General features: G+C 37.5%; 1 protein-coding gene across 1 annotated transcript in view; it reads right to left on the bottom strand.

The window, feature by feature from the left end:
- LOC111156626 (leucine rich adaptor protein 1 like) overlaps positions 1-14,374 on the bottom strand; it is a 55,194-nt gene extending 40,820 nt beyond the window's left edge. The window contains exon 1 of the mRNA XM_022517624.1: positions 13,264-14,374. Coding sequence (XP_022373332.1) covers positions 13,264-13,563 — 300 coding nt within the window. The 5' untranslated portion in view covers positions 13,564-14,374. The remainder of the gene's footprint in view (positions 1-13,263) is intronic.
- Between the last annotated feature and the right edge of the window lie 11,856 nt (positions 14,375-26,230).

The raw sequence follows: 26,230 nt of genomic DNA, 5'->3' as shown, positions 1-26,230 counted from the left end.
TTTTAAAAGATTTTATTTATTTATTTGACACAAAGACAGAGATCACAAGTAGGCAGAGAGAAAGGCAGAGAAAGGGGAGAGGCAGGCTCTCCGCTGAGCAGAAAGCCCAATGTGGGGCTCGATTCCAGGACCCTGGGATCATGACCTGAGCTGAAGGCAGAGGCCTTAACCCACTGAGCCACCCAGGCACCCCAATTCTAGTTCCAAATTAAAAACAGAAAAATGGGTTGGTTCCTTGAAATTCCTTACAATTCTAGAATCTTATAAGGATACTTAAGAAACCTAGTCTTCCTCATCCTGTTCATCCATATTATCCATCTGGACAGTACCAATTGGGATAACTATCTTAAACACCTCAGATACCAGTCACATTGTACTCATAAGTTTTCAAGTCTATATGAAGGGCTGTGCCAAAATAGAGAGTTAATGCCCTAGTGATTAATGCTATCCATGTACTAAATTAGGCTGCCAAATTCAATGATTATTATTTTCAATTATAAATAAATTATTATTTTCAATATGGCATAGAACTATATATCAATACAGTATGCATACAATACGATACTACAATGTTACAATATATATATTTTTTTCTTTTAAGTTCTTCCTTTCCACTCTAAGACTTCAAAATCTCATTCCAGAGCAGGAAAAGAGGATGACAAAACCTAAAATATGTATGTTCTTTGTTAACTTATGAGAGAAGAAAAACAACTCTTTTTCTCTTTTTATTTTTATGTTCTGCTGGCACTCCTGGGAACAATGTTTCCTGAGACTGATACCTAAAGACAGAATGGGTCCTGCAACCAAGAAATTTTGCTGTCCCACCTCTAAGCAGACAGAAAGTCTTTTTTTTTTTTTTTTTTTATTTTTTTTTTTTTTAATTTTTGTTTTTTTTTTTTTTTTTTTAACCAAGAACCTACATTCCATGTGACTGGGTTTGATGGGTGGGATGCAGAGGAGGGACTGAGGTTCTATGTTCCAGTCCAAAAATGAAATGTTGCTAGCGCATTCCAAACACAAAAATTAGAAGCAGGCCTAAAGTGTACTTTAATTCACACATTTAACAAATGGAGTTTCTAAATAATTGGCTGGGCATTAGGGAAATACAAGCATTGATTAGTCAGAGCCTCTGTTCACATGGTGATTATTGTGGGGGCGGGGGCAGAAATGACAGTGAACAATAGTACTAACCAAGTTATACTTGGTTATGTAGACTAAAGTTAGGAAAGTGACAAAGTCATATATATAGAATTTTGTCAAGACTTTCACCCTTGGAAATCTTTAGTCCCAGAGACTTACAAGTATTTTTTATAGCTTTATTTTAAATAATAGTGCTTTTTCTTACAGAAAAATTTTTGTCAATGCACAATATTTAGTCTACCATTAAATCATTAAGTTTTATAGTGTACCTAAAATCACTGATCTAAGTGATTAATTATGTTCTACTTGGTAGCTCCCTGTGTATTATTCCCTTACAATTTTATCATCAGATTTGTAAATGGTAGAAGACTAGAGTATGCTTCCAGGTTCTTGCTTGTGGTTCCTGTGAAATCTTAAAAGAGTCTTTGTCTGTAATCAATTTTTCCTCAGCCTTTTCTGCATTCTGGGCAAGGACTAATTTGCTCTTTCAAAACCTATGTGAACATCTATCTGAGTGCTAATATATTCTACCCACCTGTTTCTGGCAAAAAGCATAAAATTCCTGTAAGCTCATATGAAGAGACTGCAGAATTCTTTGCAAATATATCTGAAAGGAGCTGTCAATTCCATTACCTTCTTTTTTTTAATTCAATTTTTTATTTTTTTAATTTCTTTTCAGTGTACAGAATCCATTACCTTCTTAACACGGAGTTGCCCATAATTAACATCAGCCACTATGACCCAAATCCTGAGGAGTCAGCTGGTTACTAATTCACCTTACTCTGCAGAGAGGATGTTCCAGAATTTGAAGTGGCCAGTTCTTACATGGGCACTGATCATTCTGGGTATTATTTCTGTGCAGAGATGACTAATGCCAAACTTAGCAACTCAGATATGCAAGATAAGGTATTTTACTATTGCCATGTCCCTTCTTCTATGAAATAGAAAAAAAGGAAGAAAAAAAAATGAGTAGCAGGAAAAATTCTAGTCTCATTGTTTCCTAAAAGCATCAAAGAACTAAGTCATTAATCAAATGGAAGGACACAAAAAATCAATGTTTAATAAGTCCCTACTATTTAGCAGGCAGAATCCCAACTAGTTTACATATATTAAATTCATTATGTGCTTAAAGACACATAGCTCATAAAAGGAAGATCTGTGATTCCTTGAATTTAGCTTTACCTTATTCCAAAGCCCATACTCTTTGACTTTTAGTTTTTAAAAAGTTCTATCTACCTATAATTTTTCTTATCAACATACAATATATACTTTGTGCAGAGAAACTGGATAAAATCAAAGATCTTGACAGAGAAAGAGAAAAAGCCAACCATACCTTACCATTATATGATACCACTGTTAACACTGTAGGGCCTTTTATTTCAGCCTTTTGTTCTGTATGTGAATATATCCATAAACATTTTCTCTCTTTCATAAATATTTTTGCAATATAATTTTAAAGCTACATAAAGTTCTATCATTTGCATATAAATAACCTGCCATTATTTGTCATTCAGATTATTCCAGTTTTTTCAGTCATACATAATGCCAAATATATAAACTTAAATTATATTTTTATGCAAATTCATTATTGTTTCCTTGGGGTAGATGTCTATATTTAACCTAAGTATTACTGGCAACAGAACTGCTATGCCAAGAAGAATCTTTTTTCTTCGTCTTCTTTTAAGATGCCATCAAGTTTACCTCTCTAAAGTTTCCTTCAACATCCCTTTCTCTCCAACCTCACCAATGCTCTGCATTGCTGTTCTTTTTTCATTTTGCAAGGAAGGCAAGAAAGTCATTTATTTTAGCCACATACATACAAACCTATGAGAAATCCACTGGCCTTCTGTTGTACTTCATACCTGATGGAGCGTTCACCTTTTAAATAATAAATCCATGGCTTGTAGGCACACATGCTGGAGCATCTCTCCCCATGGTGAATGATTATAGAGTATGTCTTTTGATGAACAACTAGAATTGCCAATTAACAAATATAAATGAATAGATGTGCCTGAAAACAGAATGGTCTGTCTTGGGATCCAGTGAAGGATGCACCACTGAGGAAATTTAAGCAAAGAATGCATGATCAACTAGCTAGGAAGACATTTGGTATTGGTCTAGATGATCTCTGAAGTTTCTTTCCATCCTAGGATTCTGTGATGCTCTTTTCTATTTCTAGAGATTATTGACTTTGTCTCTACCTCACCAACAGCTATCTTTTTATACAAGTAGAGTGACTCTGACTTCTGTCTTTGCCAGCAATCTGTCCAAAGTAACAGCACTGTAAATTGTGCTTTGAAGCAGTGTACATATCATATATATTGTATATATACATCATATATAATACATATATATATACATATATGTATATATGCATGTTTATATATCAAGGCTATATGTAGAAAACTAGCAGCAACATGAGCTCCTAAGTCTCAATTTTAAAATTATACATATATATACCTTTCCAAATTTATGTCTATAATTATAGCTAAAGGTATAAAAGAAACTATAGGTATGCTCACATATGTTCAGAAATTTTTTGGGATATATAAAATATTATTCACAGTAGTTATCTTTAGGAAGTGAAAATTGGCAAAAGAGAGGTAGATCTCTGAATTTAGCAGCTTGAAAGTTGTACTTCATCACCACAAGGAGAGAAATTTCCTTCTCAACTTTGATATCAAGCTTTGTTTAGTTGACACTAAAACAACAATGGTGTAGACAAGTTTTGCAACAGAAAAAAATCATGTTCAAATAACAGCCTGTGCCAGAAATCAGTGTTGTAACAGACATAGCTCACTATTGGGATGTTGGCATTAAAACATTTTTATGAATTTACTAGTGATGGGTATTAATACAACAATAATTTTATTCTGTTCATTCTGCTCATCAAATACATGGGAAGTCAAAGACCTAATTCTAGTCCACTTCAGGTGCCCTAATTTAAGATACAAAGGGAAAAAAAGGACATCCATAATTTTAATTACAAGTAGATAATGCTAATAATTTTTTAGTTCACACATGACAAGCCATATTATCTAGGAAAAAGATTTTAATTAAAATTTTTTCTACGAAAGCAATGCTATGCTGTTAGTGGAGGGGTCAGGACATGCCTGGGAATGTGCTGTGTCACCTAGAACTCCAAAATGAAGGAAATGATTATCCTCTGAAAATCTGAAATCAATCATAAGACATCAGAGATCAGGTTGAGAATTCACCCCTAAAAACAGTCCAATATAACTATCTCCTGATTGAAAGGATTAACATTTTGAATAATAAAATGTATCAGAATAGGTTGACCCAACCAAAGCAGTTAAAAGAGGGCGCCGTCCCAAAGTGCTGGGTCCAGCAGAGCCAGGACACGCTCAAATTCTCATCTCAGTCCTGCCCTGATTCCTTGTTTCCCCAATCTTCTAGCTTCCTACTGCATGGACTCCCTGAGAGAGGATTTATTACTCAGAGATATATTACAGTCTTAGTTTTATACATTACTTCTTGTAAGAGTTGACTTGAAAGATATTGAATATTTCTTTAATTGAAAGCTCACATGTTCTGATTATGTCTAATCTTGAGGAACAGAAGCTGTTTTGTTGTCACGAGCATTCCAAAATCTGAAAAAGAAAATCTATGATGTTTGTGAGCCATGAAGACTGAAGGCACACTAAATCTGTGAGATGATATTCTGCCTTCCCCCTGTGGCATGGGTCACCTTGTACCATGTTAGCCTTTTGGTCTAACTTTTAGAATTTTTATTTATATTATTACCAGGAAAAAACCCTTCAATTAGAAGATTATGTTAAAGTGGCATGTGACTGAGGAGGAGCGTATTCCAATTTGAAGAATCGGTAATTTCTTGAATTGAAGAATGGTCTGATTAAGTCCAATTTCTACGAACAGAATTTACTTTCTAAAAGAACCGTTTAAAGTTGGACAGTCTCTTATTACGAAAAGTGAAATAATCACCTTTTCTTTTTAATTAGTAACCAATTAGACTGCATATAGTAGATGTGACAGAATAAGATAAAAATTGACGAGGTAAACATTTCTCAAGGTATATCAGGAGCCTGTTTACATGACCCAACATCTTGTAGTGCCTACGTCATGAGTTGGTGAAGAGGGAAAAAGAAATAATACATGAAAACTGTTCAGAATACTAACTGGCATACTGTAGACATTCAACAATTGTCAGGTAACAAATAAAATACTATTATGTAAAATAAGGAAATTGAAATCCAAACGTGCCAAATTTACATAAATGTGTATATGCCATATATAGGCCAGCAGAGATGCTGCAAAGATACAGCAAAAGACCATGATAGGATTCACACCAAACTGTCAGCAAATGATTCCTTTGAGGTATGGAGTAATAAGGAGCAGGTGAGATGTCAGGGGTAGGTGAAGGGGGACTTCTGTTTTTCTTTGTATAATAGGTCTACATTTCTGGAAGTTTTATAGTAAGAAATCATATATTTAACTTCCAAAAAGAAAATAATGTTTTTAAAGGAATACCAAAAGATCCATTGGTAGGTGTGATGAAATTACTGTAAAAATGTTCATTCATAATAACTGGTCATGCTCTGTGGTATGTCCATATAGGATAGTTTGGGGGTGAATTGGATCCAACTATATAGCCAGGCTCAGGGAATTTGTTTGAATGAATGTTTGGGAAACCACTTATAGCAACTTAGTCAAATTATCTAACTCCTATAAGCCATAGTTTTCTTATCTGTAAAATGAAGATAATAATAACTATGTATAAAAATCTAGCTTGATGTTTAATTGCTTTAAAAATGAGTTATTCAGATTTTATTTTTAATGCTCAGACTGAGATATTTGAAACATATGTTTGAAAATTTAACCTTTTTTGTGAATTCTATAAATACAATTTATATTGGGCTCAATTTGGATCAATGTGTTTCAACCACATCATCAGGGAAGTCCCAGCCTAGTGCTGTACAACTGATATCACTACTGAAAAACAGAATAATAGAGCTCCTGTTAGAAGAACAGCAACTTGAAGGTGTTGTTCAAATGGATACAAGATGGTGTCAGATTCCCAGTGTCCTAGTTCTATGAGTTATCTAAAATCCAAGCTTATCCAGAAGAGCATTTCTCAGGGAACAAAATGCTACCAGTTGCAAGCCTGTAAAACTTGGGATCATGAACACTATTGAGCTTCACTACTGTGTTCTCAGCCTTGAGCTGGTCTGGGCAGAGAATCCTTCACCAGCAGCTTTTGTGAAGTGGGAAGAAATATTTATGAAGATCTTGAAGACAGTGGCAAAAAACAAAGGGTACAGTTGCTGGGGACCAAGTGACTTTTGGATATGTTCATCCACATCTTTTTTTTTTTTTTTAAGATTTTATTTATTTATTTGACAGAGATCACAAGTAGGCAGAGAGGTAGGCAGAGAGAGGGGGGAAGCAGGCTTCCTGCTGAGCAGAAAGCCCGATGTGGGGCTCAATCCCAGGAGCCTGGGATCATGACCTGAGCCGAAGGCAGAGGCTTTAACCCACTGAACCACTCAGGTTCCCCTGTTCCTCCACATCTTAAGTGTTCCTAAGACAGAGACTGTCTTTAGATCCTTTTCCTCCCCAAAATAGTAAATGAACATACAATTTAACATGTTTAACATTTTGAAAATCTGGAAGAGCAGATACATACATTTAATCTTGGGTGTCAATATGTGCATCAAGATATTCTAAAGCTTGAGAAGTAATCGTACAATCATGATCTAGAGCTCAGATCTGACTTCAACCTTGCTCATTCCCCTTACTGTGTAGATAGTTTGAGCATTAATGATAGTCTGCAATGCTTTATCTATAAAGGAAATATTACAATTATATTTAGTTAAAGTATTATAAGGTTTTAGTGGGGCAATGCATATAAGTGTTTAACTAACATAGCGTTTTTCCCATAGAAAGCTTTCATTGTAAGAAGCTAAATACTAGTCTCAGTTTGCAGACTTTTTAGGCTCAACCAAAAATTTGGTTCCACAGATCTTTAATCTAGGCTCCTATACACAGCAGAATGCTCAGCCCATAGTATCTGCTTCATAAATGCGAAATCTAAAATCAAAATCAAGATTTCCAGTTATAATGAAGCTAGGCAAAGCCCATGATTTTTTTTTTTTTTTTTTTTACCTTTGTACAGAAACATGGTTTCGGTGGAACAGGTAATGACATGGGAGGTGCCATGATAGCCAAGTAGAGGAAATGCTTAAATTTGAATCAGTCACAAAACCACACTGCCCATCTGTGGCTAATTGTGTAGGAGCCACAGAACAGCCATATCATTGACATAATACCTCTTATTGCCATTGTCCTTACTATTTCTGAATGCCCACGTAATAGTTGATTTTCTTATATAATTTCACTGAACTTCTACAATGCCTTAATAGAGTTGCTTTTTTCCCTATATTGACAAGAAAGCTAAGTCCTACAGTGGTTATATAATGTCCTCAATGCCAGACAGTGGGGAGTGAAGAAAGAGGGACACTGAAAGCCAGGCAGGTCTCCTGTCAGGGAAGGTGGGCTAAGAGTCTCCATAGGGAGGGGTTACAGGGACTTAGCAACCTGCTGGGCCCTGATGGATTGTATCTTGACTTGCTCTAGATTTGACTGGGACCTCTCTGTGTAGCTTCAAACCCATGAAGGCTCCACCAGACCAGAAGTCTGCCCCTTGAGTAGTGACAAATAACCTTTAAAGAAGAACAAAAGGAATATCCTTCCAAGAAAAACAACAACAAAAAAGTAACACGTTTTCAGGGACCCCAGAGACTCTAGCCATAAATCCCAGTTTCAGAATTAGTATTAAAAAACAAACAAACAAAACCCCCTAAAGTCTTAACACGTGACAAATCCGTTTAAATGTAAAGTTATTAACTACAAAATAGAAGGTTAAACATACGGTTTTTTGTGCTGTCATGGAAATGAACATAATCAGTCTTTAAAAATCTCTTAAGATTCGTGGTCTCTCAAGGTCAGGCAGCATGGTTGTGCAACTTGACTGGAATGGGAGGGAATTCTTTTTGGTGAGGAAGTGTTCTTCAAGTATGTACCAATAATTCAACATACATTCCTAGGTACAGGGCGGGAGTCCATCAGGCTTTGGAAATGTCACTGATTTCGAGTTACGTGTAAATTCTCTGAACTGTGTCTCTGTTCCTAGCAAAATGACATTACTTCCTTTGTGGGCACTGCTGCCAATTCTTGAGCCACGGTGTAAGGAAACCTGTTTCAACAAGATTTTTGTCAGATTTAATAAGCATAAGTGTGTGTAATAACAAAAGAAACCATCATTAGGAGTCAGTTTCCTCATCTCCTGATGTCTTTATCCCTAATATTAAGCCCATCATTATCAGCACTTTTAAGGCCTTGTCTAGGGCGCTGTCAAAAATTTCCTCAACTATACCTGTTTGTCTCACCACTGGGATATCTGATCTCTGCTATGGTATTGTGGACCTGCTGACATGTTAGTTTGTAATCTTTCTTTGGCCAAATTATATTCCCATTTTCTCTTTTTCACTATCTCGTGAACTTATCAAGGAAGGTACTTTCTACTTTACGGCTTCTCAATTATATACCTAAGGGTTTTTCTTAGATTTTTGTCTAACTTTAAAAAAATCGTTAAATGATAAAACAGTAAAAATATTATTGAAACTATCTAGTTATGAAAAAAACGACTGAATTATAGAACAAGTGATAGAAATCTCCTAGCCTATTCTAAAATATATGCAAAGCAATTGTGAAGTTAATTTAATGAAATTATTTTTTGAGGGAACTTAAAATAACTTTTATTTTTATTACAAAGTCAGCGAGCCATTTCATACAGGGGCAAAATATAGAAAAGATCAGTAAAAGAAACAACCAAAAACCAAGTATAAATCTACCACTCATAAAAAACTGTGACATTCTGCTAGTATTATATACATATTCATCTGAGGGAATGTGTGTTTATGTCTTGTCCTGGGAATTGGCTAGAAAACTTTTTTAAAGCGAGAGTTGAGGAACTGGGTGGAGTATTTGAATGTTTTAATTAAGTAAGTGAGTAAGAAAGGATGAGTAATTAGCTTGAGATTGTTTATTCTATTAGATATATTACACAGCTGCTGTGCAAACAATTGCCAAAACATGAAAGTCAGAACATAGTATTCCATAGTAGTTTTCATAATGGCACTGTATTACCTAAAGATTAGTAATCTGACATTATACAGAACTGACTGGAACCAGAATGTGGCATCAACAGGTAGTGTATACTTCCTGTGAAACTACTCTTTGACATTTTCAACAGTGATTATCCGGGGAGGCAAACTAGAGAGGGTGCATTAGACCCTTCAATTCCAGATTTTGATTCTTTAGTGACTGCCTCTGTCTTAGGCAAATTTGAAATTTCTTTCAAAGAAAAATTGATGAAAAGAATTTTCACAGATGTATTGATATAACAGTAAAACTTTTTGAATATTTTGTAAAAGTGCAATGTAAAATTATTACTAAACAGTAAAACCCAGGTTTTGACAGAGATTATTTACATTTATTAGAAAAAAACATTTTGGATATCATGAGATATTTAGAAAACTTAGAGTAGGATTTCACAAGCAATGCTGAAAGTCCTATTCTTAAGAACATTTGTAAAAGGAGACTTTGCATGGATGAAAACTATTGGGAACATGGAATAAAAAGACTGACTTTTTAAAGTAGTCATTTTGTAGTATATTACCAAGGTCTGGAGATAGATCTGGCACATAGCAGGCATGCAATAAATCACTAATTATTGAATGAACCTCTATCTAAAACAAACCCCTCGGATGCATCCTGAGGACTTCTTTTCTTCGTCCATTAGTACTCTAGGGGGTTCTGAGCTATCACAGATCTATATGCAGACTGGAATGAGGGGGAAAGTACAGTACATGGAGTCAGATAAGAGTTCAAGTTGTGATTCTGTTCACTAATTAGCTGTGTGACCTTGGCCTTCTATGCCACAATGATCTCATTTGCAAAACATGGATGAAAATACTTCCTCTTTCCCAGTATGACTTTAGACTCGAATGATGACGATTATTAAAACACTCTGAACAGAAAAGTAGTGAACACATATTGGACAGACTTTGCACAAGAGGCCTGACATAGCTTTCCAATTTCATTATAAATTTCCTATGTATATCTCTGTGTTTGTTTATCATATCATCAAATTTCCTCATCTCTAAATTCAAAACAAAAATGCTTACATACTGGGAAAATCTGCCTCCTCCCCCAGACATTCTGATCATTACCTTAAATTAACCTCCTGTACCAAATGCATGCCTGCAAATTTTCCTAATATTTTGTCTCCCACAAACTTTACTGTCTATGGTGCTATTTATGCTGTTAATAAGGGGGTCTGGCAACAGAAACTGTTTCTCCCCCCTCTTCAATCTCTTTCAACTTGCCTTTTTTACAACTGCATCTCTCAGACCTCTAAGAGCAGCAATTGTAACATCACAAATAAGAATGAAGGGAATTCTTCATGAACATATAAATGGAAATGAGAGACGATGATGAAATCATGTGTATGTAAAGAAGTCAGTGTTAAGACTGTCTCCCAGCAGGTCTATGCAATGTTGTGTCAATGATATACACATCCATCTCACAGGAAAGGAAGGGAGGCTTAATTCCTGCAAGTCTCTAGAAAGGTCTGTGCCTGGCTCAGGTGTTTCTTGGGAAGAAGTTCCGAGGGCAGGCCCAAAGCTAGGGAATTCCAGACAATCTAGAAGAATAATCTGTGAACAACTAAGAGTAATAAACATGAAATGTGGGGTCATGCATAATACAGAGGAGGTTAACTCAGTGCCCACAGTACAGGGCAGAAAAGAACACAAAAATCACAATGAAGTCATATTCCACTCTGGTTCTCTAACTTCTCTACATGGGGATCTGAGAAGGAGACAGGAAGAACTGCAGAACTGCCTCTGTTCAGTGTTTATAAGAAAACTGCCAAGTCTACATAAAAACAAATCTGTTGCTTCCCAGTTACGCTGAAGCTAGGGGTTTTAACACCCAAAAGAGTTGGGTAAAATTGGGTAAATGGGTCTCACTGACAGGGGAATATACCTGTCTCAATCTCTTCTCTAAAGTCCCATGGCTAATGTTCTTACTTTCTTCCTGGAGACCTTTAGTGAAGCACAAAGTTGTAACACAAAACATCTGTCCTGGCATAAATTCTCCTGTAGCTACTGATGCTTCACGTAGAAGATAGAACAAACAGTCAATTTAGCAGTTTGCTGCTGCTGTTGTTGGGGTTTCTGTTTGCTGTTTAAAAATGTATTTATTAATATACCTTAATCACACACCTTAATATACCTTTATTAATATACCTTAATCATACATAGCAAGACCTGACTGAGGGAAACAGTCTATGATATTTTCATTAAGAAAAACAGATAAGTCTGGAAAGTGTCCTTAGTTGAAAATAACCAGATTCTTCCCCCCGCCCATGGAGTTCTTCAACACACTTGGCTTGATGTACTACAAATAATAAAAGGCAAATGAGTGCAAGAGATTTGAGAGCCTTAAACAGACAAACTCCTTGCCTTTTTAATTCTGTATTTTCAGCACCCATAGTAAATGCTTAATAAGTACATTTTTGAATAATATAACCTGTGTGCATTTAGACAGTGAAACATGAATACAATAATAAAATAATTTGCATTATACATGATGCATGAATACACACACAAATGCACATGTGCGTACACATATACAGACCTACACGTATAGAGATGTGTGTGTGTGTGTGTGTGTAATTTGCTTCCAACGTCTGAACATTCCAAGAACATTTCTTCCTTCCAAGTAGGAAGAAATAGATCCTTGAGATAGAAAACCAAAGTCCTTAGGTAGACCAACTTTAAAGATCTTGAGATATGTTTCTTAGAGTGATATCCTGGGACCTTTATGTAGATAATACTAAAAATTCTGAACACAGGACGTGATCTCTGAAGACTGGCTTTTTACACTTATATATGCCAAGATTACTTTATGCTGTGGAATTTACTACCTCCTGAGTGTTCCAAATGCAGAGGAACTAGGGAAACACCTCTGGTTATTTCTTTTTAGTGCAAAGCCCTAGTAGACAGAATCTTTGATGTAGAAAAACCTTGCCGTCCTCTGGGTTGACTGAGACCACTGTTGTAACTTTCCTCCACTCCAGGCCAGTGGAAAATGCTGTTGCTTTGTGGTTAGTTTCTTCAAAGGATTTAGGAAGGAATTATTTCCTCCCACCAGTTCATTGTACAAATAAACTGAGGTTCACAGAGGCCAAGTGACTTGCCCCAGAACTCATGGCCAGTAAATAAGTTTTTCCGTTTAAGTACATCCGGAATAAGAAGGAGTCTCAGTCCCTGTATTAGTCTCATTGTCCCACTCTTAAGGTAATGTTTACCAGCGACACAGAAAACAATTGCAGATTGAGGACTGAGGGGGGTAAGGGTAGGAAGTGGTCATTAGCAAATCCCTGGGCCCGGGGATCACCTGCTCGCTGGGACCAAAAGAGTGAAACAAGCTATTCCTAAGGACGAGTGGGCCATTGTTTTCAGAACCAGCTGTGGAGAATCAGCTTAACAGTGGCCTTGGAACAGCTGCGGCTGCGGCACCAAGGGGCGGGGGCGGTAGTGGTGGAAGAATGAGCTAGGAAGGATCCTTGGCAGAGACCCGGCCTCGCCACCCCTTGGCAAACCAGGAAGTATTTCTGCTTAAGTGCAAAGGACCGAGCCACCTTTTGAACCGAAAGTGTGAACGGCACACAGCAGGCCCCAGACGGGCTTGGCGACTGCAAACCCTCGGTGGGCAGGCTGCCCGGAAGGCTGCGGACTGGCAGCTAAATGGTCAGAGTCTGAAGCACCGAGTCGGCGCTATCGAAAGTACACAGAGCAAAACAGGTTCTGCTATCTTGGCAAACCCTGACCGAGCAAAGTCCCGGGTAAACAAGCCTCCAGACGCGCGCCCCCTGCGCGCTTCCCTACGCCGCATTTCCCACGCGCCCTGCACTCAGCTCCGCAGCCTCAGCCGCCCTCTCTCTGCTGGCCCATCTGCCCATCGCCCCACCTTTCGGCCGGGCCCTCTTTCCCACAGCTGGCGCACCACACTCACCATCTCTTGCCTGAGGAAGTGCATCTTGGTTTCCAGCCTCTCCAGGGCGCTGCAGTGGCTACGACGGGGGGAGCCAGAGGTTGGAGAGGACGAAGAGGAGGACGACAAGGAGGGAGGGAAGCTGCAGCTGCTGTTGCTACTACTGCAGCCGCCGCCGCCGCCGCTCCCCCCGCAGGGGTCCCCGTCCCTTTCCAGGGGAACCGGCTCCTCCCCACGGAGCGAGCGCACTAGGCTCTCGGGTACTTTGCGCCCCAGCTTCAGCTCTATGTCTCTGAGGTCTGGCAGCGGGCTGTCTTCCATGACTTTTCAAGAACGAGGATAATGGTAACGAAACGCAGCGGATGAGAGGCAGCAGCGGCCTCCAAGGCTGCGGCGAAATGAACGGACCCCTCCCGGCGCCTGGGTCTCTATCCTCGGCGGATGGAGTGCACCGTCCGCTCCATAACCGCTTTGCGCTGTTCTCAACCCTGAAATCCGCGCAGGACGAAGCGGGTCGCAGCCGCAGTTTCCTGGGGGCAATGGCTCCTCCGACACTTGCTAAGATTTTAGAGATCGCTTCATCCTCTTCTTTTTTGGCTACCCCTCCGCCAAACTGAGTTAATTGATATTGCAGAGAGGAGAAAATCCAAGTGTTATAAACCAAAAGAAAAGAGGGGGAAATGAAGTCTGTTTTGGCCTTATGGGGGGGAAAATTCACATTATAAAACTGTCCGTTCACATCTCTGCATCATTCACTGATTGCCCATCTGGTACCACGCGACACAAAGTAATGATGTGGCCACACTCCCAGGGTCGTTTCATTTTCCAGCCATATGTCTCCAAGCTTTCGAAATATCCTGGATTGTCAGAAATAATCCCTGGTCAGTGATAGAGGAGGTCGGTCGTGTGCATGGACGCATAAAAGAGATGGTTAGCTTAGCAGGAGTTTAACGGCTTCCTTGTTGTAGCAGAAATGCCCTTCTTTTCATTTAGGCAGTTCGATCCAAGTCATTGTGTTCCTCCGAGCCCTGGAAACTTTAAACTCCGCTGGCAGGTGGACCAAACCAGGGCCAACCCTTGTACCGTATTTCACAGGAAATAAGAGCAGCAGCAATTTTCCCACCCTGTTGCCAGCAGCTGTTTCAGGAACTGCTTTAGTTGGAGGTACCTAATACTGGTGTTAGGAGTTTCAGTTTTCCTGGCGAAATTGCCCGATGATAGCCACAACCTTTAAAACAATTAACAAAAGTTGGAAGAAGAAGATTGACTTTAAAGGTAGTCTTATTCCCCACCGCCTATCTTCCTATACAGCAGAAGTCTAGCCTTAGAAGCCTTTCCTACTTTTACACTAGTGAAAAATGAAACTATTTCACCAAAAGTCCAGTAGGAATGTACAGAATGAATTCTTACCAAATGTTGCAGTAGTTCACTGCAAGGAGTGAAGAATTATATGGCCAGAATAATTTATATGACTGAGTGGATTTTAGAAGATTTTATTTATTTATTTATGAGAGAGAGAGAGAGAGAGCATGAGCACAGGCAGACAGAGTGGTAGGCAGAGGCAGAGGGAGAAGCAGGCGCCCCGCTGAGCAAGAAGCCCGATGTGGGACTCGATCCCAGGACGCTGGGATCATGACCTGAGCCGAAGGCAGCCGCTTAACCAACTGAGCCACCCAGGTGTCCCGACTGAGTGGATTTTAAAGGGGGGAAATTGCTGAGCTACTTTCAATAATGGGAAAAAAAATATTGAACGGAACTAGCTAGTAAAAAAGTTGTCTTTGATAATTTATCAATATATTTTTAACTATTTAGAAGATAGTTAAGGCATAAAATCTATTTCTGAGATACTTCTACCAAGAAAGTTACTAGGTGCTACATGGATTATAGATTTAACTCAACATTGAGTTTGTGTTAATAATCTTCAAATAGAGGATATTGTTTTCAATTCAGTAAACTCTAATTTTGGGGTTCCATTGGGATGTTTGAAAATATGGGCTCCTCTATTTTAGGGACAAATAAATATTTGTGTTCTTGATCTTCGCGGGCTCCTTTTCCATACATCACTCAGTTTTTATACTCAGCACATAGACAGATACATTCAGAGTCTATTCTTAGTATAGCCTCATCTAGGAATTACAAGAATAGGGAACATAGGCCTTCAGAATGAAATAGTTCATGTCCGGGAGAAAATTGTTAAAGTTCCATTATCAACATGCCAGAAATTTGTGTGTTATTTCTCATTCTTAGAACTCAATGAAGAAAACAGTTGTAAATGAAGTGGGCCATTTTAAAGTTGAAAGAACCATTTATAGAATCAAAGGAAAATAATGTTAAATCTCCACTCACTGATAAAACATGCTTTGTCTTAAATTTGGAAAACCACAAACTCATTGGATAAGAATTGCACTGTGGCATAAAATCATGAAAGTCTTGCGTTTCAGTCAAGAGCAGGTTTTGTGTGTGTGTGTGTGTGTATGTGTGTTAAACCCTTATAAAGTTCAGCACAGGGCTGGCTGAGAAGGTGAGCTCACAAACACAAGAGTGTATTGTCAAATTAGTAGTATCAATGTCCAAAAAGGGAATATCTAAATTGCTGTGAGTCACAGACAGTAAAATTAGTACTTGCTACAGAAGATGATGAATCAAAAATATAAGTTTTTTTGTTGTTTTTTGTTTGTCTGTGTTTTGTTTTGTTTTGTTTTTCATTTTGGATATCTACAGAGAAAACTCCTCGTAAAATAAAAATACAGCCCAAATGCGTTAGAGTCAGCTTACAGGGCTTCGTTAGATTCAAGATAACCTAGGATGCCCTTAAGGATCTGGGTGGTCAGCTTTTTGTTCTCGGTAGCTCTAAGACAGGAGAGTGAGAGGAAAATTGAAAACATTAATTTGGAAAGTTAGAGCCAGATACTGGAGAAACTAGAAGAACTGAAACTTTGGAAAGGACTGACAAACTATGACGGTCAGCAAGATCCAGTTCACAGATAGATAAAAACCCTCAAAGATGAAGAACAGGGCCAGAATCTGATAACTCACAAAGGTAAGCTAGAGTTTTCTCCTGGTTTATGAAACATAGTTTAAGAAACATGACATTTCTTTCCATAGTTTCCCTGTTTTTTTATTCTTGCTTACAAAATAAATCTGGCCTCAATAAGAAAAAGACCTGTATGTAAAGGTAACACTTTGTGCTAGTGCAATATAAAACAAATGCAAAAATTTTAAGAAAAGCTGTTATGCTGAGCCTTTCAAAATTTCTCAATGGCTTATGTCATTTTAAAGTAGAGACATTTGGGGACACCTGTGTGGCTCTGTTGGTTAAGCTTCTGCCTTCGACTCAGGTCAGGATCTCAGGGTCTTGGTATTGAGCCTGCCCACCTCCCCACCCCCCTGCCTTCTCTCTCTCCCTCAAATAAATAAATTAATTAAATATTTTTAACAAGTAGAGACATTTTGAATGCCAAAATGTTAAATTTCTTATAGATTGTCTCAAATGTGTTATTAATGCTTTATATGGTCTTGTCTCAGGACATTCCTTACCCAAAATGTTAAAAAAAAATAAGAGTCTTATTTTGTTTTTTTTAGCTTTGGGTCCTGAGAATATTTCTCTTATCCTTAAAAAAAAAAAAAGTGTGAGAGGTTTAACCACTTGCTAACCTTGTATGTTAGCCTTTTATGTTAATTACACATCTTGATTTGGGAAATTTGCTGTCAAGAACTTGCAGTAGTGGGTCTAAGATGGGGGTCTGGGGAGAGGGTGAGGTCATCACAAATAAGAAAGAGGAAGAACAGAGATAAATAGGGAAAAAATCTTCTGGATAACCTTTTCCTATTTCCCCAGGTCTCATTCTTAACAGCATTTGCTCCCTGCTTCTACCCTTCTTGTCCATCTCCAATCACCTCCTGTTTCCCCAAGCCTAACATACTGAAAAGTAAAATTATAAAAATAGTTCTTATATTCTTATATTATTTGCTTGTGCTATACATTTTTAGATCTAGACGACTTTATTACTGTGAACTCGATTTGCCCTTTATTTTTCTACTTAGAATGCCTAAGAGATCTAAGAATGAGTGTTAAAAGATGGAGAGTAAGAGACTGATTTTCCTTCCCAGCTGGATTGTGTTCACAGAAAAGGAAAGAGAGCCTCTTACTTATCATTACAAAACAAAACAAAACAAGAAAGAAACACAGTGGCTAATTATACAGGAACATTGCTGGACTCAGGTGACAGGTTTGAAAGGAATGCTTCAGCCGCAGAAACAGAGCAGTCTGGTGCACGACTTCACACAGTCCACCCTTCCAGCGCTTCCTGGTATGAGACACAGTACTTTCAGCAAAAGTAGACTTAGCAAGACTCTGTATGGTGTGAGTCATGCCACTCCTTAATCTGCTGCTGGCATTGTGGTTAAAAGAAGAAAGGGCTTCCACCTTCTCTCTGGCCCGGATTGAAAGTTCGCAGCATTCCCAAGTCCGACTGGCAGAGGGTTCAAGCGCGAGGGCAGAGTCTCACCTGAGACTCCACTTCCCACAGTGCAGAATAATAGCGAGCCGCTCACAGCCTCAAATTATGCTTAAGAATTTGAGGAAGTAACTATTTCATGGCTATCCGATTCTTTGAATTTGTGTTTTAAATGTGTAGAGCTGCTGTTCCTATAAATGTTCGTGTTCAGCTGATGAACCGCTTGGAAAGGAAGCTGTCATCACAAAACTAAAGAATGTTGATCCTGTCCATACAGAGTGGAATTATAGATCTGCTAAAGCTGTGAAGACTTTACCCTGCTTGTTTAGAATCATTTGATTCACCTATAATTTTGTAGTGGGGTTGGGTCTGTTTTACTAAATAAAATCATCTAGTTTGTTACCAACCTGAGCAACTTTTACATGGGTATCCTGTGTATACTGCCCTATCTATCATCTTTCATCTATCTATCTATCTATCATCTATCTATCACCCATCTATCTATCTATCTATCATCAATCCATCTATCATCTAAATGTCTCTCCCTGAGGAGCACAGATACTTTAACTACTACTCTGATTGGAATCTAATTAATATTTATAATCACGGCTAAACACTTCCCTGGGAGATTTAGTAGACAATACTAAAAGTAGGTCACCAGCATCTAAGTCTGCCTTATCCCCTCCACAATCCCTGTCAAATCTCTCTGTCTTCATTATTTGTAATAGAGTCCTTTATTTGCTTTATCGCTTTTCTGAATTCCTATCGAAAGGTGCAGAGCAGGGCCCAGAAAAACTCTTTTAGGTGAAGCCAACCTTGCTCAGTGCTCCTGTAAGCCATTCCAGTTTGGCTTATCGAATGGACTTACAGGTTATTTCAGGGGTGTGCTGGTGACTGCAACTGGCTCTTGAAAACATAAAAGTAACTTATCTGTAGCTTTTGATGGTTTTCCTGGTGTAAATTATCCCACTATGCCTGCTCTCAAGCTTCCAGTATGAGTTGGGAAAGGATAGACACTAGTATGACATTATCATAGTATTTCCACCATATAGATACACTAGACATAAGTAGCCTCAAGAGCACAGAGTGCAGTAAAATGTAGTCAAATAATTAGGAAGTGATGCATTTTGACGATTTATGGCCTTTGTTTTAGCATAAGTTACCTAATTTAAAATGTGTACAGTGTAATTTTTAAAATAATGACTGTGTCTAGCAAGCAACTTGCAAAATTCCTAAAAATTAAACAATCTGCTCCTGCAAGCTGGTAGGGGATGCTTCCAGTGCATGTCTGGTTCACAAAATCCTGGAGGATGATCATTAATTACAGTGAAGAAAGGAAACACAAAATTCAAAGTCAGAAAAAGCAGTGCAGTTTAGAGTCTACAGGTTGGGCAAAGTGATGCCTGGGGAAATGAGTTCCAAATTCGTAGGCAGGAAGATTACGGAACTCATGAAAGTGTGCGTGGTCATTTCCTGGGGGCCGCCATAACAAAATACCACCAACTGAGTAACTTAATACAACAGAACTGCAGTTCTGGAGAGGAGAAGTCTAAAATCAATATGTCGACAGGCCCATGCTCTCTCTAAAGCCTTAGGTCAGTATCCTAACTTACCCCTTCTAGCTTTTGTTGCCCAAGTATCCGTTGGTTTGTGGCAGCATAGTTCCAACATCTGCCCGCATCCTCACATGGATGTCCTCCCTCTGGGTCTCAGTCCAGATATTCCTCTTCTCCTAAGGGCAGTAGTCATGTTAGGGTAAGGGCCCACCCTACTCCAATCTATCCTAACTCCATTCCCAAACGAAGTCATATTCTGACAGAGCAAAGAGTTAAAATTTCAACACATCATCTACACAGGGACAATCCAACTCATAACTCTATGGACTGGTGTTTGGTCTTGAGGACCATCTCAGACATGAGTCTGTGAATAACAGAACTGGCATCTTTTTTGTTGTTATTCTTTTTATATTTGGCAGTGAGCTATTGAGGCAGCCTTAAAGGTTTAAAGCCACAAGGAAGAAATAGACAACAGACTGTCTCAGTCAGGCAACAGGTATTAAAAATGACAATGTAGTTTATGCCTTCATTAATAATCACCTGTGAGTTAGATTATGATAGCTGTTAGCTTTTTAAAAGTATGTTTTTATAGGCTAGAAAACTTTGATCACAGAAACACCCTTATCCTGCAATCCAGGGGCATAGTCATGAACATAATTCATATAATCAATCTTTGATATCTTTCACCAAATATCTTGATGATTTCTAAAATTGAATTTGTGGGGGGCTCTAACAATACATGGTATAAACATTAAGATAAACATGAAAAGCACAAAGGAATATGCTATTTCTGTCTTGGTTTAGAGGTAATCTTATGAATTTTCTTTGAAGAAGACTTGACAGATTTTATTTGAAGTATTTGTTTTTAGGCAGCAAGGAAGCCAAGCATATTGAGCTATAACCCCAGCAAGGGTAGAGGAAAGCAAGTTGAAGACACACATGGAAGATAATTCCTAAGAAGGTTAGAGAGCACTATGATTTTCCACAAGGGTTTTGACCTGCAGATATAGCATATGCTGTAGGATTCCCACCTGAATATCATGGCTTTGTGATCAGTGCCCATTTCTGGGGATATCTTATGAATAGCTTCTTTCCTGTCCGTATTTTAGGTTTCTAGTTTCTCCTTATTCTTGGTGTTACAGGTGTAGAAGGAAAGGTTGAACTACCTTTCAGAAGCCTTGGAAGGCAGAGAACAAGGAATGAAAGTTTTTATATGTTTTTTAATTTTAAAAAGTTCACAAAGATTCTATGTAAAGGCACACATGAATTAGCTTTATTTGGGCATTAAAACTCAAGAACTGCCCATATTAGAATTGCAGATCTGAGTCTTACGACTTAAGAGCATTACTGTACAGTTGAAAGTTAGCCTTCTTAAGCTATTAACTAGTATTGCTGCATTGGGGAGAGACAATGAAAGAGAGAGACTGAAGATGTGATTTTCTTTCAGGAGTGAGTATGATTCCACGAGAATACTTTTGTGACCGTAATGAGACATATTGAGTGTGTGCACCTTACATAAAAGATAAATATTATAATGATGTCCTCAAAATATTAAGGCAGATCGTTACTGGTTATTATATCCATTTGATGAATCAGCAAGAACCCTTTGAATCAGAAAAAACACTTTTAAATCAGAACAGCACAAATCACAGTGATGAAATAAAGTAGGGAAACTCAGAAAACGCTGGCTACAAGGGGAGCTGTTCTGTATTAAGCATTATTTTATGACAGACTTCTTTACATGTTTTATATCATTGAATCCTCATAACATCCCAGAGAAACAAATGTTTCCAATCTTACTCTCATAGGATTAATTTGAAACTCCCAGGGGCGAATGAAGTTGCTTGCCTAATGCTCCACTGGCATCAAGTAGGAAAGCTGAGATTTGCCAGTTATATACATATGTACATATATATATATATATTCATATAATTTTATATGAATATATGTGTGTGTGTATATATATATATTTATATATATATATTTATATATATATATATATATATATAGAGAGAGAGAGAGAGAGAGTTATATTTTGTCCATAAAGTCCTGTTGTTTCCTACCTACAGATGGGCTATTAAGGGTTTTCACTGCAGAACATATATTTTTGATAAGCCAACACTGAGTTACTGCCTCTGAAGTTTTGGAAAATTCAATTTCAAATGAAGTAGTGATAAAAAATAAAAGTTTTTTTTTTTTTAAAGAAGACCCATGCATTCATAGGGGATTCATTACAATAAATCGTTAAAGGACATTTGGATAGTCGAGACGTCTAGTCCCATTCTCTGCCTTTGGTTTTCTGTGATTTATCATGATCTCCCTACCAGCATGGGGCCAATACTTGAGACTGAAATCTGGCCGCTGGTGGAGCCCCGATCTGAAAAGGAGTAGAAATTAATTCTTTGGTTCACAAGGTGATGGCCCTAAGAAACATCGGGGAAATGGGGGAGCAAAGCAATCATGAAAGGGTACTGTATGAAAGCTTGTGCAATAATCACGATTGGTCAGAAAGGTTTATGACCTTTTGGCCAATGAGACAGCTCCTTGCCAGTGCCAAGGACATGGTAAATTCACAGGGGAAAGAAAGACCAACACACTCCACCATTCCAGAATATAAAAAACAGCTGGGCTGAGACTGCAATTGCTCAGCCTGGTCTTTTTCTGATTTTCCTATACCCAAGCACATGTGAGAGCTAGTTTTGTGGTAGCTGACCCACAGTTCCATAATGACCTTTGGCTGTGGTACTTCAAACACTTCAGTGTGTGTTTTAAGAACATTGCTAATTCTATTTAAATTTCATCATGTTCTATGAGAAACCCTTCATGTTTGTTTTGAGTTTGTGAGTCGATGCTGGCTCTGAGGGGTTAGTTGAAGAGACGTGATCATAAATATCTGTGAGGTGATTGCATACCCAAACAGTGGTCACTCTGCTACATCAGCAACCAATTTCATTGGACAGCCGTGTGGAAATTTGGAGCAGAAACACCTCTTATTCTCATTCTCATTTTCTTGGTCCATTTTGGTTTTGTGCTAGTGATGATTTGGGGGACTAGTGGGATCCTGAAAAGCTGAATTTTGATCATTTATACGCAGGTTGTTACAACTTCTTTGCAAGAAATACAGAAAGCAAAGTGTTCATTTACTAACTTAACTCAAAATTCGAAACACCTGACGTGACCGTGTCTGGGGTGGGTTTAATATACTATTGGCATACCTGTGAATTGGCAACATTTTGGAGAGCCAGTGATGAGGTTTTAAAATTAGGCATACATTAGACTCAGCAATTCATTTTCTAGGAATTTATCTCTAGAAAGGTAATCAGCAATAGGTAGAGAGATTTATTTATAATTATGTTTAATGCAAAATCCAAAGAGAAAACAACCAAGCAAGCGGAAGCTGCTCCATGTAAGTCTGGCAATAAGGAATTAGTTAAATAAATTATGTAACAGCCATGCTTGGACAACTCCACAAACAATAAAGAGAGGTGATAGAAGAAGACTTAATGGAGAGGGTAATATTGCGAAGATATTGTTAACTAAAAAATATAAGCTAAAAAATGCAGGTTTCAGCAACATATATATTTGTATATACACATATATGTATATACTTATACATACATATACATGTGTATATATATATATATATACTAGTTATAAAATATTTATGTATCATTATCAAATGATGACGTTCCAAATCCTGTGGAATGAAATTGTGAGGGGTTTTAATTTAATGTCTATACGTTTCTATTAACCTTAATTAATTATAAGATAACTCAGAATATTGCTTTTAAAATTTATTCTCAGTGCTTTCCATTTTATTCTTAACTGTTCATGCAAGCTATTTATAATAAGTAGGGTCTTTTTAACTCTAAAGAAAGAAGTTAAGAATATTTTTGAAGGGGAATCCTGGGTGTTTTAAGAAGTAAAAATGTCATTTACTGAGTATGTCTATATCTTCATTATAGGGATTTTCTAAGGAGCCTTTGTGAATACTAAATATTAAAACCCTAACTCTATACAATGCCCATAATATTATTCTCTGGCTACCTTGTGGCAGGTTTGTGTTATTCTTCCCCCATAATGAAGTATGTGGTGCATATAATTTTGGAATAATTCCTTTAAGTAGAGAGCAAAGACTAACTCTAGAGACTGGGCAGAATTATGGCCTGATGCAATGTGAAATAAAATAGTCAAAGCAAACTACATGTGATTTTTATGAAAAAAGTTCTCTGTATTTTTTATAAATGATCTAGCAAAATTATCTTCCACAGCACTACCACTGAACTTTTTTTTAACCTTTATTTTTCAATTTCAAATATATTAATTAGAAAAGAATTCAATACATGAATATTCAGGGACACTTTAGCCTGATTTGTGTTATGCCATGTTAAATGGCAAATAAGTGGGTAGGGATATTGAGATAAAAGATAGTATTATGGAAAGGGATCAAAGCCAAAGCTAGAGTGTAGGGACTCTGTTGAAAGCCTTGTGTAGGGAGAGATAGATGAGTCTCTGGGTATGTATATCTGGGTGTGCAGGAGGGAGACAAGATTTAGAGGTGATGAATTATTAAATACAACTGCAGGTACTACCTTATTTTCCGTGTGACCAACTGTAAATATACATGTCTTACACATAAAAAGCTTGCCAAAAAATCTCTTGGTCACTAAATCTTGATATCCCACTTTATATAAAGGATTTTTTAACCCACAAGAAAATTGCATTGAGTCCTAACTCAGTGAACTTGTATCCCTTGTTAATATTAATTTCTTAAGCATTATAAGAACAGCTTAAACTGGATTATTTTTGGTCCTACCACAGAGTTAATGCATTTCTTCAGCATGCCATCAACTCCAGACAGATTTTTTTCAGGCATTCGGGTCAGAGATTCAGTAAAAGAATAGTTTAGTTGATATATAACCTGGCATTACATCATTCTGAATTGTGTATGAATAGGGATTATAAAAAAAGGTTTGCTAGTTTGCTGGAATGTAGCCTCCGTTTTATAGAACTTGTGTTTCCTGGTGTAATAAAATATCTTTGCTTTGTATTATAGTACCATTCCTAATTATATAAGCATACTTTGTTTAAAACAGTGTATAAAGGCCAAACCATATTTGGCTAAGAAGCCAACGCTGCACATTATTTAAACAAGCGTTTTTATATATAGCCATAGAAATAAGAAAAAGAAGACACAGAAAAGCATTAGATAAAGTCATATTTCACACTTCTGTTCCATTTCTTTCTGTCCAACACCAAGGCTCCTTCCTACCTTACCCTTCAGTTCTCCAATTAAGCTTTCCAATGAGTTTCCCATGAACATTTGTTTCCAGTTCCACTCAGAATTATATTTTATTTTGTTCTGCCTCTATTTAAATGGCAAAGGAACAATATATGGAAATTTCAGACTGTAAGTATTAATTTTAAGAATCCTTTCTCTGTTCCCTTTTGCCATTGCTCTTCCAACTTTTTGCTGTCACTTTTTTCCCTCATTTTTGTCCCATTTCTCTTGACCTATCTTTGCTGCTTCCCTTCCTCCTTTTTCTCTTTTACCTTCCTTTTCTCCATTTTCTCTCTCTCTTTCTCTCTCTCTTTTTATTTTAGAAATGAGTGGTGTCCTTTTGCTGACCAAAGTAGATTTAATGCTGCTTCCTTTTAATAATGTTAGCTCACACTCACCGAGTACTTATTCTGCATGTCATTTTATCTTCACAACGCTGGGAGGCGGGTCCTCTCGTCATGCTCATATTACAATTTGTGGCTTAGCTAACTTCAGCAATTTTCCCATGGCTACACAGCTAGGAGTTGTGTTTTATCTCAAAGTAACACTCTTCTGTCTGACCCCAAAGTCCAGATGCTTAATCATTATCGAATGTTTTCTTCCCCTACTCCCCAATTAAAGTCCCCGTGATCAGGTCCTTTCCTTCTACTTGGTTCTAGCTCTTTGCAGATCCGCTATAATCCAGAGAGCCATACAGCCTTGTCCCTCAGCATCACTTTCTGCCTCTTCTACCTATTCAGAGCCCTCTTCTTGTGTTTACTGAAGCTTGTAGAACAAATCAGTTAAATCGATCCTTTTTATTTTATTTTTTATCATTTTATTATTTTATAGTAAGGAAAATAGAGACTCTTGGTTGACAGAAGAAAGCTCAACCAATACTAGGATTTATTTTTCAGAAAATAAATCCTGTGTTCTCTTCAGTTTTGTTATCTTCCAACCATCTGAAAGTGGATATGGGTAATCTTCCCCCAGTCTTCTGTAAGATCCTAAAAAGAGCAGATAAACCACCTCGATATAGATCAGGCAAAAATGTATAACTCTACCTCCGATCTCCAATTTATAACTTAATATAAGATTTAACAATGTCCAAAATTCTAACAACCACCATTTTCTTTTATTCTCACAATGTGGTGGTAATTATGCCAGGAGTTTATGTGTCCTTTTAGTATTTTAGGAAACATAAGTACCTAAAGATGTTAAGTGACTTAATGAAAATGATAATTCAACATCTTAAGTACCTCCTTATACTCTGAATAGAAACTTGAGTTTTGCTTATCTTCAATATAAGATTATTTTTTTGACCTTTTGCTACATAAACTCATCATGTTTAAAATTAAATTTGACATTTTCCTGAAACTGGCTATTTTCTTCCTTATTTTAATTTATGGCACCACAACTTGTGAGGTCAACCTCTCTCACTAGTTAGAAGTTTGGGAATATTTACTATGCCTCTATCTTTTTCACTTCTAAGTTCAGTTAATCATCAAACTCCACTGATTTTTTTTTAATAAAAATATTTTCTATTTTGGTCATACTGCTATATTGTTCAGATTCATCATTCCATGGTTACATTATCACAATTGAATCTAAACTGATTTCCCTTCTTTATGTTTCCTTTTTCATCTGACTTGCATGATATTCTAAGTAGTTTTCCTGAAAATGCTTCTCATCATCTTAAGAACCGGAAATGGTTC

Source organism: Enhydra lutris, unplaced genomic scaffold, assembly GCF_002288905.1.
Source record: "Enhydra lutris kenyoni isolate GAN:26980312 unplaced genomic scaffold, ASM228890v2 scaffoldscaffold47, whole genome shotgun sequence".
NCBI lineage: Eukaryota > Metazoa > Chordata > Mammalia > Carnivora > Mustelidae > Enhydra > Enhydra lutris.
Note: the sequence above shows the minus strand (reverse complement) of the source record. Positions and strands in the feature narration are given on the sequence as shown.